The sequence below is a fragment of the Scyliorhinus torazame genome, chromosome 19, assembly GCF_047496885.1.
Source record: "Scyliorhinus torazame isolate Kashiwa2021f chromosome 19, sScyTor2.1, whole genome shotgun sequence".
Taxonomy (NCBI): domain Eukaryota; kingdom Metazoa; phylum Chordata; class Chondrichthyes; order Carcharhiniformes; family Scyliorhinidae; genus Scyliorhinus; species Scyliorhinus torazame.
The window spans coordinates 84,433,212-84,455,439 of record NC_092725.1 but is presented as its reverse complement, the minus strand read 5'-3'; the positions used below and the strand labels follow the sequence as shown (position 1 = coordinate 84,455,439).

Sequence of the window (22,228 nt, the reverse complement as noted above, 5' to 3'; positions counted from 1 at the left end):
CCACTGGCGATTCTCTGACCCGGCGTCGGAGAATCCCGCCCACTGTGGCTACAAAAGCAGGTCAGAGAATAGGAATCCTATTCCTGGGGATGGTGCAAGATAATGCAGTCCGTTTGATTGGTACCATTTGCACAAACATTCAATCCCTTCACCAACGAAGTACAGTGGCAACCGTATGTACCATTTACAAGATGCACTGCAGGATCTCACCAAGGCTTCTTTTTCAGAACCTTCCAATCTCACGACCACTATCATCTAGAAGGACATGGCCAGCAGAAACATGGGAACCCCACCACTTGGAAGTTCCCCTCCTGGTCACTCACCATCCTGACATGGACATTTTTTTTTTTTTAAACGCATTTTATTCAAACTTGTATCAGATGGGGTTACAGCAAATAAACACCCCGGGAAACATTCTTCCCAACGATCAACTATACAGTTTGTACAGATTTTTCTTCTTTTTCACGCCCCCCTCCCCCCCCCCACCCCACTGTGACGAACAGCTCCTCAAACACAGTCACAAACATCCCCCACCTTTTCTCAAACTCCCCTGCTGAGCCCCTTAACTCATACTTTATCTCTCTAACCGCAGGAAGTCATACAGGTCACCCAACCATGCTGCTACCCCCGGTGGCGATGCCGACCGCCACTCCAGCAAAATCTGTCGCCGTGCAATCAGAGAGGTGAAGGCCAAGACATCGGCCTTCCTCCTCTCCATGAGCTCCGGCTTCTCTGAAATCCCAAATATCGCCACCAAAGGGTCCGAGTCCACTCCCTCTTCCACTATCCTGGCTAATTCCGCAACCACTCCCGACCAGAATCTTCCCAATTTTTCACAACCCCAAAACATGTGCGCGTGATTCGCTGGCCCCCGCCCACACCTCTCACACACATCTGCTGAAAGAACCCACTCATTCTCGCCCGAGTCATATGCACCCTGTGCACCACCTTAAACTGTATCAGGATCATCCTTGCACACGAGGAAGCCCCGTTTACCCTTCGCAGTGCCTCACTCCATACTCCCCAATTGATCTCCATTCCCAACTCCGCTTCCCATTTCTCCTTGACCTTCACCACCCGCTCGCCTCCCTGCTCCCCCAGCCACTTATGTATATCCCCAATTCTTCCCTCCCCTTCCACATCCGGAAGCAGCAGTCGCTCCAGCAGGGTGTATCTCGGCAATCTCGGGAACCCCTTCCAGACCTTTTGTGCAAAATCCCTAACCTGTAGATACCTGAACTCACTACCCCTCAGCGACTCTACCCTCTCCCTTAGCTCCTCCAGAGTTCCTGACATGGAAATATATCACCGTTTCTTCACTGTCACTTGGTCAAAATCCCGGAACTCCCTCCCTACTAGCACAGTGGGTGTACCTAACCACATGGACTGCAGCGGTTCAAGAAGGTAACACCATCACCTTCTCGAGGGTAATTAGGGATGGGCAACAAATGTTGATCTAGCCAGCGAAGCCTAGATCCCATAAAAATGAACTTTAAAAAGAGGAGATCATGGGCGGCACAGTAGCATTGTGGATAGCACAGTTGCTTCACAGCTCCAGGGTCCCAGATTCGATTCCCGGCTTGGGTCACTGTCTGTGCGGAGTCTGCACGTTCTCCCCGTGTCTGCGTGGGTCTCCTCCGGGTGCTCCGGTTTCCTCCCACAGTCGAATGATGTGCAGGTTATATGGATTGGCCTTACTAAATTGCCCTTTGTGTCCAAAAAAGGTTAGTTGGGGTCACGGGGATAGGATGGTGGTGTGGTCTTGGGTGGAGTGCTCTTTCCCAGGGCTGATGCAGACTCGATGGGCTGAAAGATGATACTATAAGGATGGGGAGTTCACTGATGTGAGTGGGCACATGGTTGTGAGGGTTGCGAGGGCAGTCTGATCATGATAGATATGGTAGTTGGGAAGGTCAAATCTTGGGGTGGTGGAAGCAGACAAATGGATGGTTTACTAGTAAGCTTCTCATGGCCTGGAGGAAATATTCCTTCTCCTCCTGGTTCGCAAGCAATGTGTTTACAACCCTACTTACCTCCTTTCATCTGCGGTTTTACTGTTGTCTAGGAAACTAGACCAACTATGGTTAAGAAGAGAATCATTGTTGAAATAAAGGCCGGTAGTTTTATTGACACACCTAATAACAATCTGCCCTCCAAGAGCTGAGTGGTCGTCTAGGTCTCATTCTACTTCTGTTAAAACAGGTTGGGTTCTGGGTTCAAGGCAGGTTGGGTGTCTGTTTGAAATGTTTTGTTTTTTGACCTCATGCTAAACCAAACCCTTGTGTTTTTGGGGGTTAAATCACGCCCCCCCCCCTCCCCAATATTACCATATTTGTGAATGTTTTAGTATCTTAGATATTTCATGACCATTAATTAGAGCCCTGGGGCGAAATTCTCCCCCAACGGCGCGATGTCCGCCGACTGGCGCCAAAGACGGCGCCAATCAGACGGGCATCGCGCCGGCCCAAAGGTGCGGAATGCTCCGCATCTTTGGCGGCCTAGCCCCAACATTGAGGGGCTAGGCCGACGCCGGAGGGACTTCCGCCCCGCGCCGGAGGGATTTCCGCCCCGCCAGCTGGCGGAAATGGCGTTTGTTGCCCCGCCAGCTGGCGCGGAAATGCGGCGCATGCGCGGGAGCGTCAGCGGCCGCTGACAGTTTCCCGGCGCATGCGCGGGAGCATCAGCGGCCGCGGAAAGTTTCCCGCGCATGCGCAGTGGGGAGAGTCTCTTCCGCCTCCGCCATGGTGGAGACCGTGGCGGAGGCGGAAGGGAAAGAGTGCCCCCACGGCACAGGCCCGCCCGTGGATCGGTGGGCCCCGATCGTGGGCCAGGCCACCGTGGGGGCACCCCCCGGGGTCCGATCGCCCCGCGCCCCCCCCCAGGATCCCAGAGCCCGCCCACGCCGCCTGGTCCCGCCGGTAAATACCAGGTTTGATTTACGCCGGCGGGACAGGCAATTTCTGGGCGGGACTTCGGCCCATCCGGGCCGGAGAATTGAACGGGGGGTCCCGCCAACCGGCGCGGCCCGATTCCCGCCCCCGCCCAATCTCCGGTACCGGAGACTTCGGCGGGGGCGGGATTAACGGCGGCCAACGGCCATTCTCCGACCCGGCGGGGGGTCGGAGAATGGCGCCCCTGATGTGAGAAAAAACGATTTCACGTAATGAATGGTTTGCGTCTGGAATGCAGTGCCTAAAAATATGGTGAAGGCAGGTTCAAATTGAGGCATTCAAGAGACATTAAATGATTATTCAACGAGAATCTGTGTGCAGGGGAATGGCATTAAGACACGATGCTCATTTGGAGAGCCAGTGCCGTCACGATGGGCCAAATGACCTCTCTCAGAACCATAACAATTCTGTGATTCCACATCTAAAAGGTGTGTGCAGCTTTGAGCATGACAGAAGTTTGAATTCGCTTGACACAGAATTAAAGATAGTAAGCTAATGACGGATAGTCTAGGTTGAAATCCCTTTCTGCCTATGAATTAATATGAAACCTGTGCCACGCTTTGAGGTGAAGAGGGGAATGTTCCTGAAATATTGTTGTTGTATTACTTAATGATTACCACGGTACCAAGGGGTAAAGTCCGAGCAAAAGCCTACACTTTGAGTTCCTTGAAGTATACCTGTGGTGGTAAATTAGCCAGAGAAGGACAGCAAATTGTAGCTATGAATGGAAGAGGAGAAATAAATGGAGTTCGAGATTTGTCAGCCATGTTTGCTTATGGTCATTAGTTTGCAGGCATCCTTATTTTAGTTCACATAACATAAAATGAAGCACAGGGACTTTTTAATAGTGAGTTTTAATGTTATCTTCACAGTTCCGCTATGGAAATAGGTCGTCAGCTGGCAACCATTGGAGATGAGCTTAATCATCGAAAGAACAGGGAATTTCAAGGTATGCGGGCATACCTTCCTCTCCCATCGGAGCACGGATATGATTCCTTCTCTCGAGTCGCTGAAAGGTAGGTTTCCAAATATGTAATCAATAGTTTCCATAAAAATCTAACATGTAGCAGTGGTTTATTTGGACTGTAATTACTAGAAAGTCTGGTATGATCCAGGTCATCAGTAGTGCAATCCCAATACGAACCACTAGTACTGCATGCAGCCAAGCAAGTCATGATAAAGTGGTTTCAAAGCCTGCATTTGTTTTGAGACTGTCCCCAACTGAAACAGAAATCCAAACTCATGGTTTCCTCAGGTGGGAGGATGGTGGGGGGAGCTGTTAATTGAATTTTCTGTCTGTGAAATCTGACTTTTGAGAAATCCGCCTCTGACTGGGGGTTGCTAGGGAAATGAGAACCATAGAAAGGACAGAGCCATGACCTGGACTGTGATGTTAGGTTGCAAGGAAAACAGGAGCTGATTGGAGAAAAAAATGAACAGCAGACTCTTGGGATTAGAGTGTCACGTGAGCTGTCCAGGCATGCTGAAGAGCTGGGTGTTTTTTCTACCTGGGTGATATTGAGTGGTTGGGTGAGTGAAGGAGGTTCTGCAGAAGTGTGTCTTTTTGCTGATAATTGTATCCATGTAACTTGGATGGAGTAAAGCTGTTAAAAGCTGATACTACAAAGGTAAACCTCACAGATTTCTCAGTCACCCTGTTAGCACATATGTGGTGAGGGAGTGGCATAGTGGTATTGTCGCTGGACTAGTAATCTAGAGGCCCAGGGTGCTCTGGAGACCTGGGTACCAATGCAACCACAGCTGATGGAGGAATTAATTCTGTAAAAGACTGGAATTAAAAGTCTCATGGTGACCTTGAAACCATTGTTACTTGTCATTAAAACAAAATCTGCTTCCCTTTAGAGAAGGAAATCTGTCACCTTAGAAATGTGGTTGACTTTTAAATTCCTCCTGAAATGGCCTAGCAAGCTACTCAGCTACAAAGTCTAGAGAAATGAAACCTGTCAAACCTGCAAAGTTCTCCTTACTAACTTGTGCTTGTGCCGAAATTGGGAGTGCTGTCTCACAGACTTGTCACCAACAAACTGTTATAGTCATGTTCATGTAGCCCTTACAGACAATGTCCCAAACATCGCTAACAGTATCCCTAGGTATTTCCTGTTCCACTGGCAGGACAGACCCAGCAGAGGTGGCAGCACAACGGTATATAATCAGGAGGGAGTTGCTCTGGGAGTCTTCAACTTCAACTCTGGGCCCCATGAAGTCTTGTGGCTTCAGGTTAAACATGGACAAGGAAACGTCCTGCTGATTACCGCATACAGCCACCCCATAAATTATGAAGCAGTGCTCCTCCATGTTAAACATCACTTGGAGGAAGCACTGAAGGTGGCAAGGGCACAGAATATACTCTGGGTGGATGACAAAGATTGTTCAATATTCAAAGCCAAGTGTGGTTCAGTAGTTCCACCGCAGACCAAAATGGTTAAGTCCTAAAGGGCATAGCACCCAGACTGGGTATGCAGGAGGTGGTGAGGGAACCAACAAGAGGGATAAACGTACTTGACCTCACCCAACCTGCCTGCCACAGATGCATCTGCCCATGACAGTATCGGTAGGAATGATCACAGCACATTCTTTGCGGATGCAGAAGCCCTGGCTTTGCATTAAGGAATCCTCCATTGCGTGTGTGGCATTACCACCATGCTAAATAGGATAGATTTTGAGCAGATCCAGCAACTCCAGACTGGGCATCCATGAGGCGCTGTGGGCCACCAGCAGTAGCAGAATTGAATACAAACACAATCTGTACCCAGCGTGTTTCCACTCCACCATAACCATCAAGCCAGGGGATTAACCCTGGTTCAATGAAGAATGTAGGAGGGCATACCTAAAAATTACATGTCAACCTGGTGAAGCTACAACACAGGACTACTTGCATGTCAAATGGCATAAACAGCATGTAATTGACAGAGCTAAATAATCCCATAACCAACAAACCAGATCTAAGCACTGCAGTCTTGCCAACTGTGAATGGTGGTAGACAATTAAACTGGAGGAGAAGGCTCGGCAAATATCCCCATCCCCAATGATGGAGCATTCCAGCATATCAGTGCATAAGATGAGGCTGAGCCATTTGCTATGTAAGAGTCCTTCCTGTTTATTCCCTTGTTTCTCCTTTCTTTTATTTTGCTGTTATTATTTTTGATCCATGGATAATTAAAGAACATGTATCTTTAAGGCAAGCAGCAGAATTCAGAAGTTACAGGATGGAACACTCTGCTAGTCTCCACTAGTTTGAAAAGAAGGAGCTTCAGACTTGTCGGCACCAGAGGGAGAGGTGGGGTGGGACTTGGTTTGATTGATTGGCTGGTGGCCAATGAATTGGCCTAAAAGGCTGTACTCTGTCCGGTAACCGGCAGTGATTGGATCCTATCCCAGTGGAATGACTTTGAGAGTCCCAAGGAGTTTCAGTTTGATCCTGTTGGCTCCGAGAAACAGTCCTGCTACTCTCTCTCCTCTGTATTTTCTCCGGAAAAGCTGTGAGTGAAGCTTGCAGAGAACCTGAATGAATCTATCTACAGGAAAATCATACAGGTTGCAACCAAAGAACATATCCTGCCATCTCTCTCCAGAAAGACTGTGAGTACTGTATTTCTGAAACTACAGAGGTCTAAATAAGTCTGCATTAAAGATTTTAAACTGAAAGCAAAGTTTGAAGAGGAGTGAGGTGCTAAAACCGACCATCTGAAACAAAGACTCTTTTTCTTTTTACTTTGATTTTTTAACCCCTTTCCATCCATCTGTGACTGTCATGTGTGTGATCGAGGGTGGGGGGGGGGGAAGTTAAAGTGAGAAATTAGGAATTAGGTAATCGTTAACCAATTGTATTTGCTGCATATTTCATTATAATTTTTGTTACAAATAAACAATAATTTTGTTTAAATTTGCAAATCAGGTGACTGTAATTATTGGTCAGCCAAGGGCCAAAGACTTCGGGTATTTTTCTAAGAATCATTGGTTAATTCACTTGTTTTGTGACTCCGGGTCAAGTTGGGCTGGAATTGACCGCGCACTAGCCCAGGGTGTTGTAACAGCTACAATCATCAGCCAGAAGTGCTGAGTGGATGATTCATCTCGGCCCCCTCTGAAGTTTCCAACATCACAGATGCCAGTATTCAACCAAATCGATTCTCTCCACGTAATATCAAGAAGTGTCTAAAGGCACTGGATACTATTAAGACTATGGGCCCTATCAATATTCCAGCAATAATACTGAAGACTTCTGCTACAGAACGTGCTGCACCCTTAGCCAAGCTGTTCCAGTACAGCTACAACACTGGCATCTACCCAGAAATCTGGAAACATTTTCAGGTATGTCCTGTACACAAAAAGCAGGGCAAACCCAACCCGGCCAATTCGGCCCATCAGTCCACTCTTGACCATCAGTAAAGTGAAGGACGAGGCCATCTACAGTGCAATTAAGCAGCACTTGCTTAGCAATAACCTGCTCACCAATGCTCAGTTTGGGTTCTGCCAGGGCCACTCAGCTCTGCATCATATTGAAACTTTGATTCAAACATGGACAAAAGAGCAGAATTCCAGACGTGAGAGTGACTGCCCTTGACATCAAGGCTGCATTTGACCGAGTGTGGCACCAAGGAGCCTTAGCAAAACTGGAGTCAACACGAATCAGGGGGAAACTCTCCGCTGGTTGGAGTCATACATGGCACAAAGGAAGATGGTTGCGGTGGTTGAAGGTCAATCATCTCCGCACTAGGACATCACTGTAGGAGTTCCTCAGGGTAGTGTCCTAGGCCCAATCACCTTCAGCTCCTTCGTCAGTGACCTTCCATTATAAAGTCAGAAGTGGGATGTTAACTGATGATTGTACTATGATCAGCACCATTCGCAACTCTTCAGATACTGAATCAGTTGATGTCCAAATGCAGCAAGACTTGGACAATATCAAGATTTGGGCTGACAAGTGGCAAGTAACATTCATGTCACAAAAGTGCCAGGCAACGGGCATCTCCAATAAGAGAGAATCTAGTCATCGCTTCTTGACATTCAGTGGCATTACCGTCACTGAATGCCACATCCTGGGGGTTACCATTGACCAGAGATCAAATTGAACTAGCCATATAAATATTGTGGCTGCAAGAGCAGGTCAGAAGTTAGGAATCTTGCAGTGAGTAACTCACCTCCTGACTCTCAAAGCTTGTCCATAATCTACAAGGCAGAAGTCAGGAGTGTGATGGAATACTCTCCCTTTACCTGACTGAGTGCAGCTCCAACAACACTCGAGATGCTTGATACTCTTCAGGACAAAGCTGCCGGTTTAATTGGCACCCCTCCACAAACATTTCCTTTCTCCACCAACAATGCACAGTAGCAGCACTGTGTACCCATCTGCAAGACGCACTGTGGGGACTCACCAAGGTTCTTTAGACAGCACCTTCCAAACCTATTATCATCTGGAAGGGCAAGGGCAGCAGACACATGGGAACACCACCACCTGGAAGTCCCCCTCCAAGTCAGTCACCATTCCGACTTGGAAATATATCCTTCACTGTCAATGGCTCAAAATCCTGGAACTCCATTCCTAATGAGCACTGTGGGTGTAACTACACCACAGGGATTCCAGCGGTTCAAGGAGACAGTTCACCACCACCTTCTCAAGGACAATTAATAATAATAATAATAATTGTTTATTGTCACAAATGTAGACTTCAATGAAATTACTGGGGAAAGCCCCTAGTCGCCACATTCCGGCGCCTGTTCGGGGAGGCCGGTACGGGAATTGAACCTGCGCTGCTGGCATTGTTCTGCATTACAAGCCAGCTGTTTAGCCCACTGTGCTAAACCAGGAATATAGTGATGGACAGTCAATAGTACCTAGCCAGAAACGCCCAAATCCCGTGAATGATTTGAAAAATTGACAGTCCCAAAATCATTCACAACTCTGCCTTCCTCCACGAGAGTTGCGCTATTCCTGGTCATGCAGCATTTGAACATTTAATAGCCTCTGACAACGTATTTGATGATCAAATCCTGCGTGAGAAAGAGTAGTTCAACTCTACTTGAGGAGTTACGAAGGGCTTTGGGATGGCTACTGGAGCTATCCGAGATACCTGTGAGATTTACCTTTGTCATATCAGCTATTTAAAGCATAATTTATGGGGCGGGGTCTATTGGGTTTTCAAGCAGTGGGGAAATCTGGTTCCATGCTGGCGTGCGGGTTTCCTGGCAACAAGGAATGCAGTCAATGGGAAATCCCAGCGGGGTGGTGGGCAAATCCCGCCCATGATTTCTATTGAATACAATTTACCTGTTAGTTGATGTTTAATTTATGTTACTTTTGGTTTGATTGTCACAGTAAAACATTTAAGGAGGGAAATCTTGACCAATGGCATATTCTGTTGGGTTGTTTAAGAAGTTCCGTTCTTTCACATTACTGGTCTCCACAGAGGTGGTGACACTTAGTTCCTGCATTTGAGAACAGTTATGAAGAGAAGGTGGCCAGCAGAATCTTCAGATACCATCACAGAACAAATAAAGATATCTGGGTGCATGGGGGAGGGGGGACTAAAATAGCGTGGTCAGTGAAAGAAAAGAAAATGAAAGATTAAAATAAAATTCTAAAAATATACAAAATGAGATGGAGTATTGTGTTTGCAGCCAATAGGTGTGACAAATCTTGGAAGTGGATTATGTAGTCTGTTTTTTAAGAGCATAACATAACCATTAAATCATTCCTGTGTTGATATTGTTTTGAAGATGTGAACTAACTCATCAAATGTAACAGTTTTGTTGTTAAAGTGCATCAAATTTCTGCTACCCAGATTAAATGACAATGGAATAAACTGGGGCCAGACCATTGCTCTACTGAATCTCAGCTACAAAATGGTGAGAGGAATTATGGGATGTTTTGGCAAAGTTACAAAATCTGTCACAAAGTCTCTTGTAAAGAACCAAATTGCTGAATGGATCGTTGAGCAGAGAGGCTGGGTAAGTGTACATTGTGGTGTGGGAATGTATTATTTTCCAGGCAGAAACTCTGCCTCTTTGTAAAGGTATTCTTTCAAAATGTTTCAACCGATTGCCTTTCTCAGCTGCTTTCTTTTAAATCGAGAAATTCAGAAAGAAAACAGAGGCAGGCTCCATCCAGTGAGTTGTAAAATTGTGCAAGAAATAGTAAAAGCTTAATTCAGGAGGTGTGAAATCCAGCTGGCAAGCAAAAAACCTGATCAGGATATCTTTATCCATATTTGTAACTCGAGGAAGGGGCGGTTGCTTTGAAAAGGGAAGCAACAGAATTGGAAAGACTACGGGTGTGATCTAACAGCTGCATCACGCCTGGCGCAAAGCCAGGTTAGACCCCAGGGGAGTCCGAATTTAGGAAGTGCGCCAGGCGTCAATCAGTTTCCGATATAACCAGCCCACCCCCGTTGGCGAGATCAGGATAGCGGCGTGGCGTGGAGAGAAACCAATAATCACCAGTTAAGGCCAATCTCCAACCCCTTATCTAGCAGCCTCCTGTGATGTAACCGACTCTCCAGCGAGCAGTCACACGGGCGCCATTTAGCACACCTATTTAAAACCTGAAGCTAGCGTAATGGCTGCTGTCTGGAGCAGAGGAGGTGAGTAGCCGCCTTGATAAATGGACTGTCTCTGTGTTCGGGGGGGGGGGGGGACGGGACGACTGGGGGAAGCCTCCGGGGGAGATTGAGCTCGGTTGGGGATGTCGGCTGCCACCGTGGGGGGATTGTCCCTGGGCTGGGGTGGGGTCGGGGGGGCAGGGGCCTCAGTGCCCATGGGCCCATTATGTCACACCCCAGATTCTGTATACTCATACCAGGGACAACTGCAGCTGCTATCCTGTCCGTCCCACCAAACACTCCCAATGCAGAGCCCTGTCTGGGGTAGTATGGTGCAAGTCACTTTAACCCTGATTGACCGTGGCAGCCTCTGGTTGCACAGCTGAAGGATATCACTACTAGGGAATTGGCAATGTTAGTAATGTGAGCACTTCATAGCTCCCAAGTGGATACCTGTGGATAGACGTGCAATGTCGCAGGCCGGTGCTACTGCCTGGCATCCCAATCAGAATTCTCCACCCGGGCACATTGCCTGTAGACTGGAGGCTGTACAACCGCAGGGGCAACAGCCAACAACCGTACACCCCAGAGCTAGGCTGCAGCACTAGGGTTTACAGTTGCTGGCTGTTGCCCCTGAGGTTGTACAGCCTCCAGTGTACCACTCCCTGGCTGCAGGGATTAGTGTAGAGCGAGGGGGGGGGGGGGGGGGGAGGGGGGCGTTGGGGGAGGGGGTGATTGGGGCAAGAGGGGGGTTGGGGGGGGGGTACCCAGGTCTGGTCCCAGTTCCATTACCAGTGGGGCCTGAGGTCCGGAGCACGGTGCCCAAGGGCCCCTGCTGTTGCCAATGGTTCACGTGCAGGACAGGGTCCCCCAGCACAAGCAGGACAGGGTCCCCCAGCACAAGCAGGACAGGGTCCCCCAGCACAAGCAGGACAGGGTCCCCCCAGCACAAGCAGAACAGGGTCCCCCAGCACAAGCAGGTCGCTGGAAGGCACTCTGAGAGATGGCAGGAATGTAAGGGTGGGGGAAACTTGCGGATTACAGGGTAACTGGGTGGAAGCTATAACTGATTGCTGGTCTCGTACCCTCTCCAATTTCCTCTAGATATCACAGTATGGATGATATTGTCGATCCTGCAGCAGTTGCCCTGGTGGTGGCATTGGCAGTCCAGGGGCCAGATGCTGGAGAGGCTCGAGGTGGCAGCCCATGTGCAGGGGCCCACCTCACACTTCTCAGGCCAAGGAGGGACCCAGAGGGTGAACCAGCGATGGCCCAGGATGTCCAGGCGTCGCTGGTTGTTCGAAGAGATGATGGACAGCATGTGCAGCAGGAGGCTCCGCCTCAACAAGGAGACAGTGTGGCACTTGTGCCATGTCCTTGCGGACTTGACACCATGTAGAGGAGGAGGATACCTGCTTCCGGTGGCTGTCAAGGTCACTGCAGCCCTGAACCTTTACGCCTCGGGGTGATTCCAGGGCTCGAGCAGAGACTTGTGTGGCAAGTCCCAACCTACAGCCCACAAGTTCATCCGTGAAGTCACAGATGTCCTGTTTGCCCGGGCAACTGACTACATAAACTTTGACCTGGACCAAGCCCACCAAGATGCCCGGGTGGCAGGATGTTCCGCCATCGCCGGGGTGCTGTAGGTCCAGGAGGTAATAGATGGCACACATGTCGCCTTGCGCACACCGGTCAGTTCAGGTCCGCCCTTCATCAACAGGAAGGGGTTCCGCTCCCCAAACATCTGTGTGCGACCACCAGCTGAAGATCATGCAGCTGTGTGCACTCTTCTCCCTTCTGCCCCCTCTTCCCACCCTCCCAGGGTGTGTGTGTCATCACTATCAACGGGCCAATATACAAGGCAGGAGGGCAATGATAAGCCCCTGTGAGCTGAACTCTGGTGCTCCTCAATCTATGTCATAGTCTGACTCCTGCCTGTCTGCTGACAGGGCGCTTACACCCATTACCTGCACATGGTATACCTTGGTGGGGGGTGGGGGTGGGGGGCAGATCCCGGACTACCGTGTCCAAGGGGCTGGGGCTGGGGACAGGGCCAGGGGAGGGCAAACGGGGAGCGTTGTGCAGGCTGGCTCGTACTGCGGAATAATGTGATAGAGGTTTCACATGTCTTGGGTGTAATTTTTAAAAACAATATTTTTATTGGAGTATTTGTAAAATTTTATAACAAAAACAGAAAAAGAACAATCAGCGTTAAACATTAATAGTGCAACAGTAGATAATCCCGTACCAGCCTCCCCAAACAGGAGCCGGAAATTGGTGACTAGGGGCTTTTCACATAACTTCATTGAAGCCTACTTGTGACAATAAGCGATTTTCATTTCATTTCATTTTCATTTCATTTCAATTCCCCGAACGGCTCTGTCTTCGCAGACCATCAAGAATAACAAAAAACAAACAAACACAACACTTATTTCCCCCCCACCCCCCCTCAGAAAGCTGCTACCGCCGACATTTTAAATTAAATTTCCCCAAGAAAGTCGACGAACGGCTGCCACCTCCGAGAGAACCCCACCATTGATCCTCTTAAGGCAAACATTATTTTCACAAGACTGAGAAACCCAGCCACGTCACTAACCCAGGTCTCTACACTCGGGGGTTTCGAGTCCCTCCACATTAAAAGGATCCGTCTCCGGGCTACCAGGGAGGCAAAGGCCAAGACATCAGCCTCTTTCACTCCCTGAACTCCCGGGTCTTCCGACACTCCGTAGATCACCACCTCTGGACTCGGCACCATCCGGGTTCCTAGCACCTTGGACATATTCTTCGCAAACCCCTGCCAAAACCCTCTGAGCTCCGGGCATGCCCAGAACATGTGGATATGGTTTGCTAGGCTCCCCGCACACCTCGCACATCTGTCTTCCACCCCGAAAAACTTGCTCATCCTCGCCGCCTGTGGTGATCCACTGTAATAGGAGATGTAAGGTAGGACCTGCACTACAGGTTCGCCAGTAGCTCCTGCCGGCTGGCTCCGCCCAGGGAGAACTGTATAAATATGCAGGACCTCCAGTGCCCTGCCATTTCGCCAGCTGCAGCAGGAGGCCACACATCTGACTGTAATAAAGCCACAGTTGTACCCAACTTTAGTCTTTGTGCAATTGATCGTGCATCAATTTATTACAGTCAGATTTTCCACAGAATGGATATACGAATTAAGCCCGATCGTCTGCAGCTGGATCCTCACTCGCCCGACGCCAGGAAAGACTTTACTCACTGGCGAGCATGTTTCAAGGCTTACATCAACGCGGCGGACCCTGCGCCAACGGAGGCTCAGAAGATCAACGTCCTGTACTCCAGACTGAGCTCCAGCGTGTTCCCGTTGATCCAAGACGCCACGACTTACACAAAAGCAATGGAACTCCTCAAAGAACACTATGCGCAGAAAGTGAACACGCTCTTCGCCAGGCATGTACTTGCCACCCGCTCACAACTACCTGGTGAGTCCATCGAAGACTTCTGGCGGGCACTAATTCCACTCATCCGGGACTGTGACTGTCAGGCCGTCACGGCCGCCGAACACGCAAATCTCCTCATGCACGATGCCTTCGTGACGGGGATTGCGTCGGACCGCATCCGAGAAAGATTGCAGGAAGGGGCCACGCTCGAACTGGCGGAGACGAAAACCTTAGCGCTCTCCATGACGGTCGCATCCCGTAATGTACAATCGTACCTCTCCCGCCGCGCTGCCCACCCTTCTACCCCTTCCTACACCTCCTGGACCCCGCGGACGACCTCCTCAGCCGGGGCCCTGCCTTCGCAATACACCTGCGCCGCATGCCGATCCGCGCACCCAGGGGGTCCCCGCTGCTACTTCTGCGTCCAGCAGAAGCATCCCCGCCAACATTGCCCGGCCTGCACCGCAGTTTGTAAAGCCTGCAGTAAAAAGGGCCACTTCGGGGCTCTGTGCCAGGCCCGCGCAGTCGCTGCGATCGCGCCCTCCCCCACACAAGACGCACAATGGGAGCCGCCGTCTTCTCCTTCCGGGTCCATGTGCGGCCAATGGGCGCCGCCATCTTGTCCCCCTTTGGCCACGTATGCCCCATGGGTGCCGCCAGCTTGTCCCGACCCCGCAATGTGCGCACCATGGGCGCCGCCATCTTGTCCGACCCCACAATGTGCGCACCATGGGCGCCGCCATCTTGTTCCCCACAGGATCCCCGGATATCCCGACATCGGAACCGCACATGCTCGCCACCCGAAGCATCCGATGGCTGCCCGCAGCTTGCTTAGATGACGCTGGACCAATCTCGCCCGCACAACCTGGCCACCACGTCGACGATGGTTAAAATCAACGGCCACGCAACCTCGTGCCTGCTGGACTCCGGGAGCACCGAAAGCTTCGTTCACCCAGATACGGTAAGGCGCTGCTCCCTCGAGGTCCACCCTGCCAATCAAAGGATCTCTCTAGCCTCCGGATCCCACTCCGTCCCGATCCAAGGCTTTTGTACAGTCACCCTCGCGGTCCAGGACGTAGAATTTGGTAATGTTCCTCCTCTATGTCCTTCCTAATCTCTGCGCTGCACTCCTGTTGGGCCTGGACTTCCAGTGCAACCTCCAGAGCCTCACCCTCAAATTCGGCGGGCCCTTACCCCCCCCTTACCGTTTGCGGCCTCGCGACCCTCAAGGTCGATCCCCCCTCCCTTTTTGCCAATCTAACTGCGGATTGCAAGCCCGTTGCCACTAGGAGCAGACGGTACAGCACCCAGGACAAGACCTTCATCAGGTCCGAAGTCCAGCGGCTGCTTAAGGAGGGTGTTATCAAGGCCAGCAACAGCCCCTGGAGAGCCTAAGTGGTAGTGGTTAAAACTGGGGCGAAACACAGGATGGTCGTGTACACGCAGCTCGGCGCGTACCCCCTCCCACACATATCTGACATGGTCAATCAGATTGCGCAGTACCGGGTCTTCTCAACAATTGACCTGAAATCCGCCTACCACCAGCTCCCCGTGCGGAAGTGAGACCGGCCATACACTACCTTTGAGGTGGACGGTCGCCTCTACCATTTCCTTCGGGTCCCTTTCGGTGTCACAAATGGGGTCTCGGTCTTCCAAAGAGAAATGGACCGAATGGTCGACCAGTACGGTTTGCGGGCCACCTTTCCGTACTTAGATAATGTCACCACCTGCGGCCATGACCAGCAGGACCACAATGCCAACCCCGATAAATTCCTCTGCACTGCCACCCTTCTCAACCTGACCTACAACAAAGAGAAGTGTGTGTTCAGCACAACCCGGTTAGCCATTCTTGGCTATATAGTCCAAAACGGACTTCTCGGGCCCAACCCCGACCGCATGCACCCCCTCATGGAACTTCCCCTCCCCCACTGCTCCAAGGCCCTCAAATGCTGCTTGGGGTTCTTTTCCTACTACGCCAGTAGGTCCCAAACTATGCGGACAAGGCCCGCCCACTCATCCAGCCCACTCATCCAGTCCACCCAATTCCCCCTCGCAGCCGAGGCACAACATGCTTTCGCCCGCATCAGAGCAGACATCGCCAAGGCCGGGATGCGTGCAGCGGATCAGTCACTGCCTTTCCAAGTAGAAAACGACGCTTCAGACGTCGCCCTTGCCGCCACTCTAAACCAGGGAGGCAGACCCGTGGCATTCTTTTCCCGCACCCTTCATACCTCTGAAATTCGACACTCATCCTTCGAAAAGGAGGCCCAAGCTATTGTTGAAGCTGTGCGGCATTGGAGGCATTACCTGGCCGGTAAGAGATTCACTCTCCTTAGGGACCAACGGTCGGTAGCTTTCATGTTCAATAACACACAGCGGGGCAAGATCAAAAATGATAAAATCTTGGGGTTGAGAATCGAGCTCTCCACCTATAATTACGTGATCTTGTATCGCCCCGGTAAACTCAACGGGCCCCCAGACGCCCTCTCCCGATGTACATGTGCCAGCGCACAAGTGGACCAACTCCGGGCCCTACACGACAGCCTTTGTCACCCAGGGGTCACTCGATTGTACCATCTGGTCAAAGCTCGCAATCTGCCCTACTCCGTCAAGGAAGTAAGGACAGTCACCAGGGACTGCCAGGTCTTTGTGGAGTGCAACCCGCACTTCTACCAGCCGGACCGTGCGTGCCTGGTGAAGGCTTCCCACCCCTTTGAATGCCTCAGCGTGGATTTCAAAGGGCCCCTCCCCTCCACCAACCATAACACATATATTCTCAGTGTGGTCGACGAGTACTCCAGATTCCCCTTCGCCATCCCATGCCCCGATATGACATCTGCCACCGTCATCAAGGCCCTCAGCACCATCATCGCTCTGTTCGGTCTCCCCGCCTACATCCACAGTGACAGGGGATCCTCATTCATGAGCGATGAGCTGCATCAGTTCCTGCTCAGCAGGGGTATAGCCTCCAGCAGGACGACCAGCTACAACCCCCGGGGAAATGGGCAAGGAGAATGGGAGAATGGGACGGTTTGGAGGGCCTTCCAGCTGGCCCTATGGTCCAGGAACCTCCCAGCCTCTCGCTGGCAGGAGGTCCTCCCTGACGCTCTGCACTCCATCCGGTCACTATTGTGCACCGCCACTAATAATGCACCCCATGAACGTGTTTTCACCTTCCCCCGGGAGTCCACATCCGGGGTGTCGCTCCCGACTTGGCTCGCTGCTCCAGGATCGGTCCTTCTCCGTAGGCATGTCCGACTCCACAAGGCGGACCCCTTGGTGGACAGGATTCACCTGCTCCACGCCAATCCTCAGAATGCCTACATTGAGTTCCCCGACGGCCGCCAAGATACTGTCTCACTCAGGGACCTGGCACCGTCAGGTTCCACCCCAACACACACCCCCACCAATGCGACCCCACCCCCACCTCCCACCGCGCCGCCAATATTGACCCCACCAGACCACCCCCCCCTCCTCTTTTCTGCACAAGAGGACGAAGACGACTTCTGCACGCTCCCGGAGTTCCCCGCTGACTGGCCAGCATCAGCACCGCCATCGCTGCCACCTCCACCTACGCCAGCACCGACTTCGCCGCCACTTTACGCCGCTCGCAACGAAGCACCAAAGCACCGAACCAGCTGAACCTTTGACGGACTCTGGAGTGTCAACATGGGCTTTTCTTTCCCTACCACTGTACATAATTGCACTAATTGTATATAGTTTCACGTCTCCCCCGCCGGACTCATTTTTAACAGGGGGTGAATGCGGTGATCCAATGTAATAGGAGATGTAAGGTAGAACCTGCACTACAGGTTCGCCGGTAGCACCTGCCGGCTGGCTCCGCCCAGGGAGAGCTGTATAAATATGCATGACCTCCAGTGCCCTGCCATTTCGCCAGCTGCAGCAGGAGGCCACGCATCTGACTGTAATAAAGCCACAGTTGTACCCAACTTTAGTATTTGTGCAATTGATCGTGCATCACCGCTGATATGTGTGCCCGGTGCACCACCTTAACTGTATTAGACTGAGCCTGGCACATGACAAGGAGGAATTGACCCTTCTTCGGGCTGCCGCCCATAGTCCTGGCTCTAACTCCCCTCCTAACTCCTCCCCCCACTTGCCTTTAAGCTCCTCCACCGGGGTTTCCTCCACCTCCAACAGCTCCTGGTAGATATCTGACACCTACCCCTCCCCCACCCAGGTACCGGTCACTACTCTATCTTGTATCCCCCATGGTGGCAGCAGCGGGAAGGCCACCACCTGCTTCCTCAGGAAGGCACGCACTTGTACATACCTAAAGCCGTTCCCTGGCAGCAATTTAAATTTGTCCTCCAGCGCCTGCAGGCTGGGAAAGCTCCCATCAATAAACAGGTCACCCATCCTTCTAATACCCGCCCTCTGCCAGCTCTGGGACCCGGCATCCATCCTACCCGGCATGAACCTATGGTTATTACCCAACGGGGTCCAGACTGACCCGCCTTCCACCCTCTTGTGTCTCCTCCGCTGCCTCCAGATCTTCACTGTCACCAACACCACCGGACTTGTGGAGTAGCGGGCCGGCGAGACGGCAGAGGTGCCGTTACCAGCGCTCCCAAACTGGTGCCTTTGCATGACGCCGCCTCCAACCGCTCCCATGCTGACCCCTCCCCCAATACCCACTTCCTGATCACGGCAATGTTGGCCGCCCAGTAGTGGTTGCAAAAGTTTGGCAGCGCCAGCCAGCCCCCCCCCCCCCCCCCCTCCCCGACTGCGATCCCGCAGCACTCTCTTCACTCGCAGGGTCTTGTTCGCCCACACAAATCCCGAGATGATCTTATTAACCCGTTTAAAAAAGGCCTTAGGAATAAAGATGGGAAGGCACTGGAATACAAATAAGAACCTGGGAGGACTGTCATTTTCACGGTCTGTACCCTCCCGCCAGTGACAGCGGGAGCATGTCCCATCTTTTAAATTCCCCTTCCATTTGTTCCACCAGCCTGGTCAGATTAAACTTATGCAACAAATCCCACTTCTGGGCCACCTGTTTACCCAGGTAACAAAAGTTCTTCTCTACCCTCCTCAGTGGTAGCTCCCTCAGTGTCTTCTCCTGTCCTTTAGCCTGGATCACAAACAGTTTGCTCTTCCTCACGTTCAATTTATACCCCGAGAAACTGCCAAATTCCCTTAAGGTCCGCATAACCTCCCCCATCCCCTCCAGTGGGTCCGAGATATACAGGAGGAGATCATCCGCATCGAGTGAGACCCGATGCTCCACCCTCCCCCCGACCTGCCCCTGCCAGTTCCTTGAAGCTCTCAACGCTATGGCCAGCGGCTCAATAGCTAGAGCAAATAATAACAGGGAAAGGGGACACCCTTGCCTCGTCCCCCGGTGCAATTTAAAATACTCCGACCTAAGCCGATTCGTGCGCACGCTTGCCACAGGTGCCTGATAAAGCCCTCACCAAACCCAAACCTATCCACCCAAAGCTTTCTCTGCATCCATCACTGCCACAACCTCTGCTTCCTCTCCTTCCGAGGGCATCTAAACAATATTTAAAAACCTCCGCACATTAGCATTAAGTTGCCTGCCCTTAACAAATCCAGTCTTGTCTTCCCCTATCACCCCCAGGACACAATCCTCTATCCTAATGGCCAAGATCTTCGGCAATAGCTTGGCATCCGCAATTAGCAACGAGATTGGCCTGTAAAACCCACACTGTTCAGGGTCCTTCTCCCATTTGAGAATAAGTGAGATCGAGGCCTGTGACATTGTAAGGGGGAGGATTCCCTTCTCTCTCGCCTCATTAAAGGTCCTCAACAGTAGTGGGCTCAACGCCTCTGAAATTTTTCAAATAAATTCCACGAGAAAGTCATACGGCCCCAGAGCTTTGCCCGACTGCATGCCCTCCAGCCCCTTAATAATTTCTTCTAACTCGATCGGCGCCCCCAGCCCCTCCATCAGACCCTCCTCCACCCTCGGGAACCTCAACTGGTCCAGAAATTGCCTCATCCCTTCCGCACCTGCCTGGAGTTCTGACTCATATAGTTTGCTGTAGAATTCCTTAAAAACTTCATTCACCCCCTCCGGGTCTGAGACCAAGTTGCCCTCCTTATTCTTTACTCCCACAATCTCCCTGGCCGCCTCAAATCTTCCTAAACTGGTGCGCCAGCATCCTGCTCGCCTTCTCCCCATATTCATACACCACACCTCTCGCCTCGCCTTCCTCAACTGTTCTCCCGCTTTCCCTGTGGTCAACAATTCAAACTCCGCCTGAAGCTTGCGCTGCTCCCTCAGGAGTCCCGCGTTCGGGGCCTCCGCATATTTCCTATCCACCTGGATTAACTCCTCCACCAATCTCTCCCTCTCCGCAATTTCCTTCTTTTCCCTATGGGACCGGATCGATATAAGTTCCCCTCTAATAACTGCCTTCAGGGCTTCCCAGACCGCCGCTGCCGATACCTCTCCCGTGTCGTCTGTCTCCAAATAGTTCTGGATACTCTTATTCACCCGCCTGCAAACCACCTCGTCCGCTAACAACCCCACGTCCAGTCTCCTCAGCGGATGCTGTCCTCTCTCCTCCCCAAGCCGCAAATCTACCCAGTGCGGGGCATGGTCCGAAACTGTAATCGCCAAGTATTCCGCCCCGTCACCTTTGGGATCAACGCCCTACCCAGAACAAAAAAATCAATACGGGAATAGACTTTGTGGACGTGGGAGAAGAAGGAAAACTCCTTTACCCCCATCTGTTCCATAAAGCCGTTCAGCTCCCTTGCCGCCGCCGGCCTCTTCCCTGTCCTGGATTTTGAGCGATCCAATTCAGGTTCAATGACCGTATTAAAGTCCCCTCCCATGACCAAGTTGTGTGACTCAAGGTCCAGGATTTTGCCTAACACACTCCTCATAAAATCCACATCGTCCCAGTTCGGGGCGTAGACATTCACGAGCACCACTCGGACCCCCTCCAGCTTCCCACTCACCATGATATACCTACCCCCTTTATCAGCCACTATTCTCCCAGCCTCAAATGCCACTCGCTTACTGATCAGAATTGCTTCCCCCCTGGTCTTCGAGTCCAGCCCTGAGTGGAACACCTGACCTACCCAACCCTTCCTTAATCTCATCTGATCTGTGACCGTCAGATGTGTCTTCTGGAGCATTGCCACGTCTGCCTTTAGTCTCTTTAAATGCGCGAACACGCATGCTCTCTTCACTAGCCCATTCAGACCTCTCATGTTCCAAGTGATCAGCCTGGATGGGGGGCTACCACCCCCCTTCCCCCCCCTCCCCCCCCACGCCCACCCCGCCTCTGCCGACTAGCCATCGCCCTTTCTTGGCTAGCCCCGAGCCCGCGCCCCCCGCTTCCCCGAGTACCCCCTCAAGCAGCAGCTGCCCCTTCTTATTCCCTGAAGAAAACTCCTCCCTTGCCCACAGAGCAGCCATCCACCCCCCCCCCAACCCCCTCTCCCTCAAACACCAGAAACCTAATCCCCCAAATCAAACACCAACTCAACACTAAGTCACCCCCAACCATGCTTCCGAGAGTCAGATGATCTGTGCTGACCCCGATATGCCTCGCCCCTGGCGCCGGTCAGACTATTGCCCTATTGTTCAGACCCCTCTTCCCACATAGAAAAAATCTATTTACAAGATCACATTCCCCAGTAAGTAAACATCAGCACTCCCAAACCCATTAGCATAACCATAAAGCCAAACAAACACACTCACTTAAAACAAAACTGAATCCCCCGAATGGTAGTGCTAGCTTCAGGCCCCCCCCCCCCTTATCAACCATCTTCTGAACAAAGCACCCTCCTACCGTCCCCCCAACCCGCTCTCGCCCATGACTAACCACAATCTTGTATTAAAACAGAACACAATTACAATCCGCCACCTCCTCCCATCTTCGAAGCATTAAGTGTCTCTTAACTCAAGTCCAACTTCTCTTTAATAAATGTCCAAACATCATCTGGCGACTCAAAATAATAGTGTCAGTCCTCGTGCGTTACCCACAGTCTCACTGGGTATAACACCCCAAAAATCACCCCCTACTTAAAGAGGGTCGCCGTTGCCCGGTTGAACCACGCACGTCTCTTGGCCAACTCCGCACCCAGGTTCTGATAGATGCGCACCTCATTATTCTCCCACTTGCTGCTCCGTTCCTTCTTGGCCCATCGCAGGACGCGCTCCTTGTCTGAAAATCGGTGAAAACGGACCACCATGGCCCTTGGCGGGTCGTTCGCCTTGGGTTTCCTTACGAGGGCTCTGTGCGCTCCATCCAGCTCCAGGGGTCGAGGGAAAGCCCCCGCTCCCATCAACGACTCCAGC

General features: G+C 51.7%; 1 protein-coding gene across 2 annotated transcripts in view; it reads left to right on the top strand.

Moving 5' to 3' along the window:
- The window catches only part of LOC140396266 (bcl-2 homologous antagonist/killer-like), a 113,108-nt gene that overhangs the window by 69,027 nt on the left and 21,853 nt on the right, over window positions 1-22,228 (top strand). Inside the window, exons 5-6 of one of the 2 annotated variants that reach the window (XM_072484643.1) lie at window positions 3,824-3,967; window positions 9,755-9,818. In XM_072484643.1, the coding sequence (XP_072340744.1) occupies window positions 3,824-3,967; window positions 9,755-9,818 (208 nt within the window). Of the gene's footprint in view, window positions 1-3,823; window positions 3,968-9,754; window positions 9,921-22,228 lie in introns of both variants that reach the window. The other variant, XM_072484642.1, reaches the window with a different exon arrangement.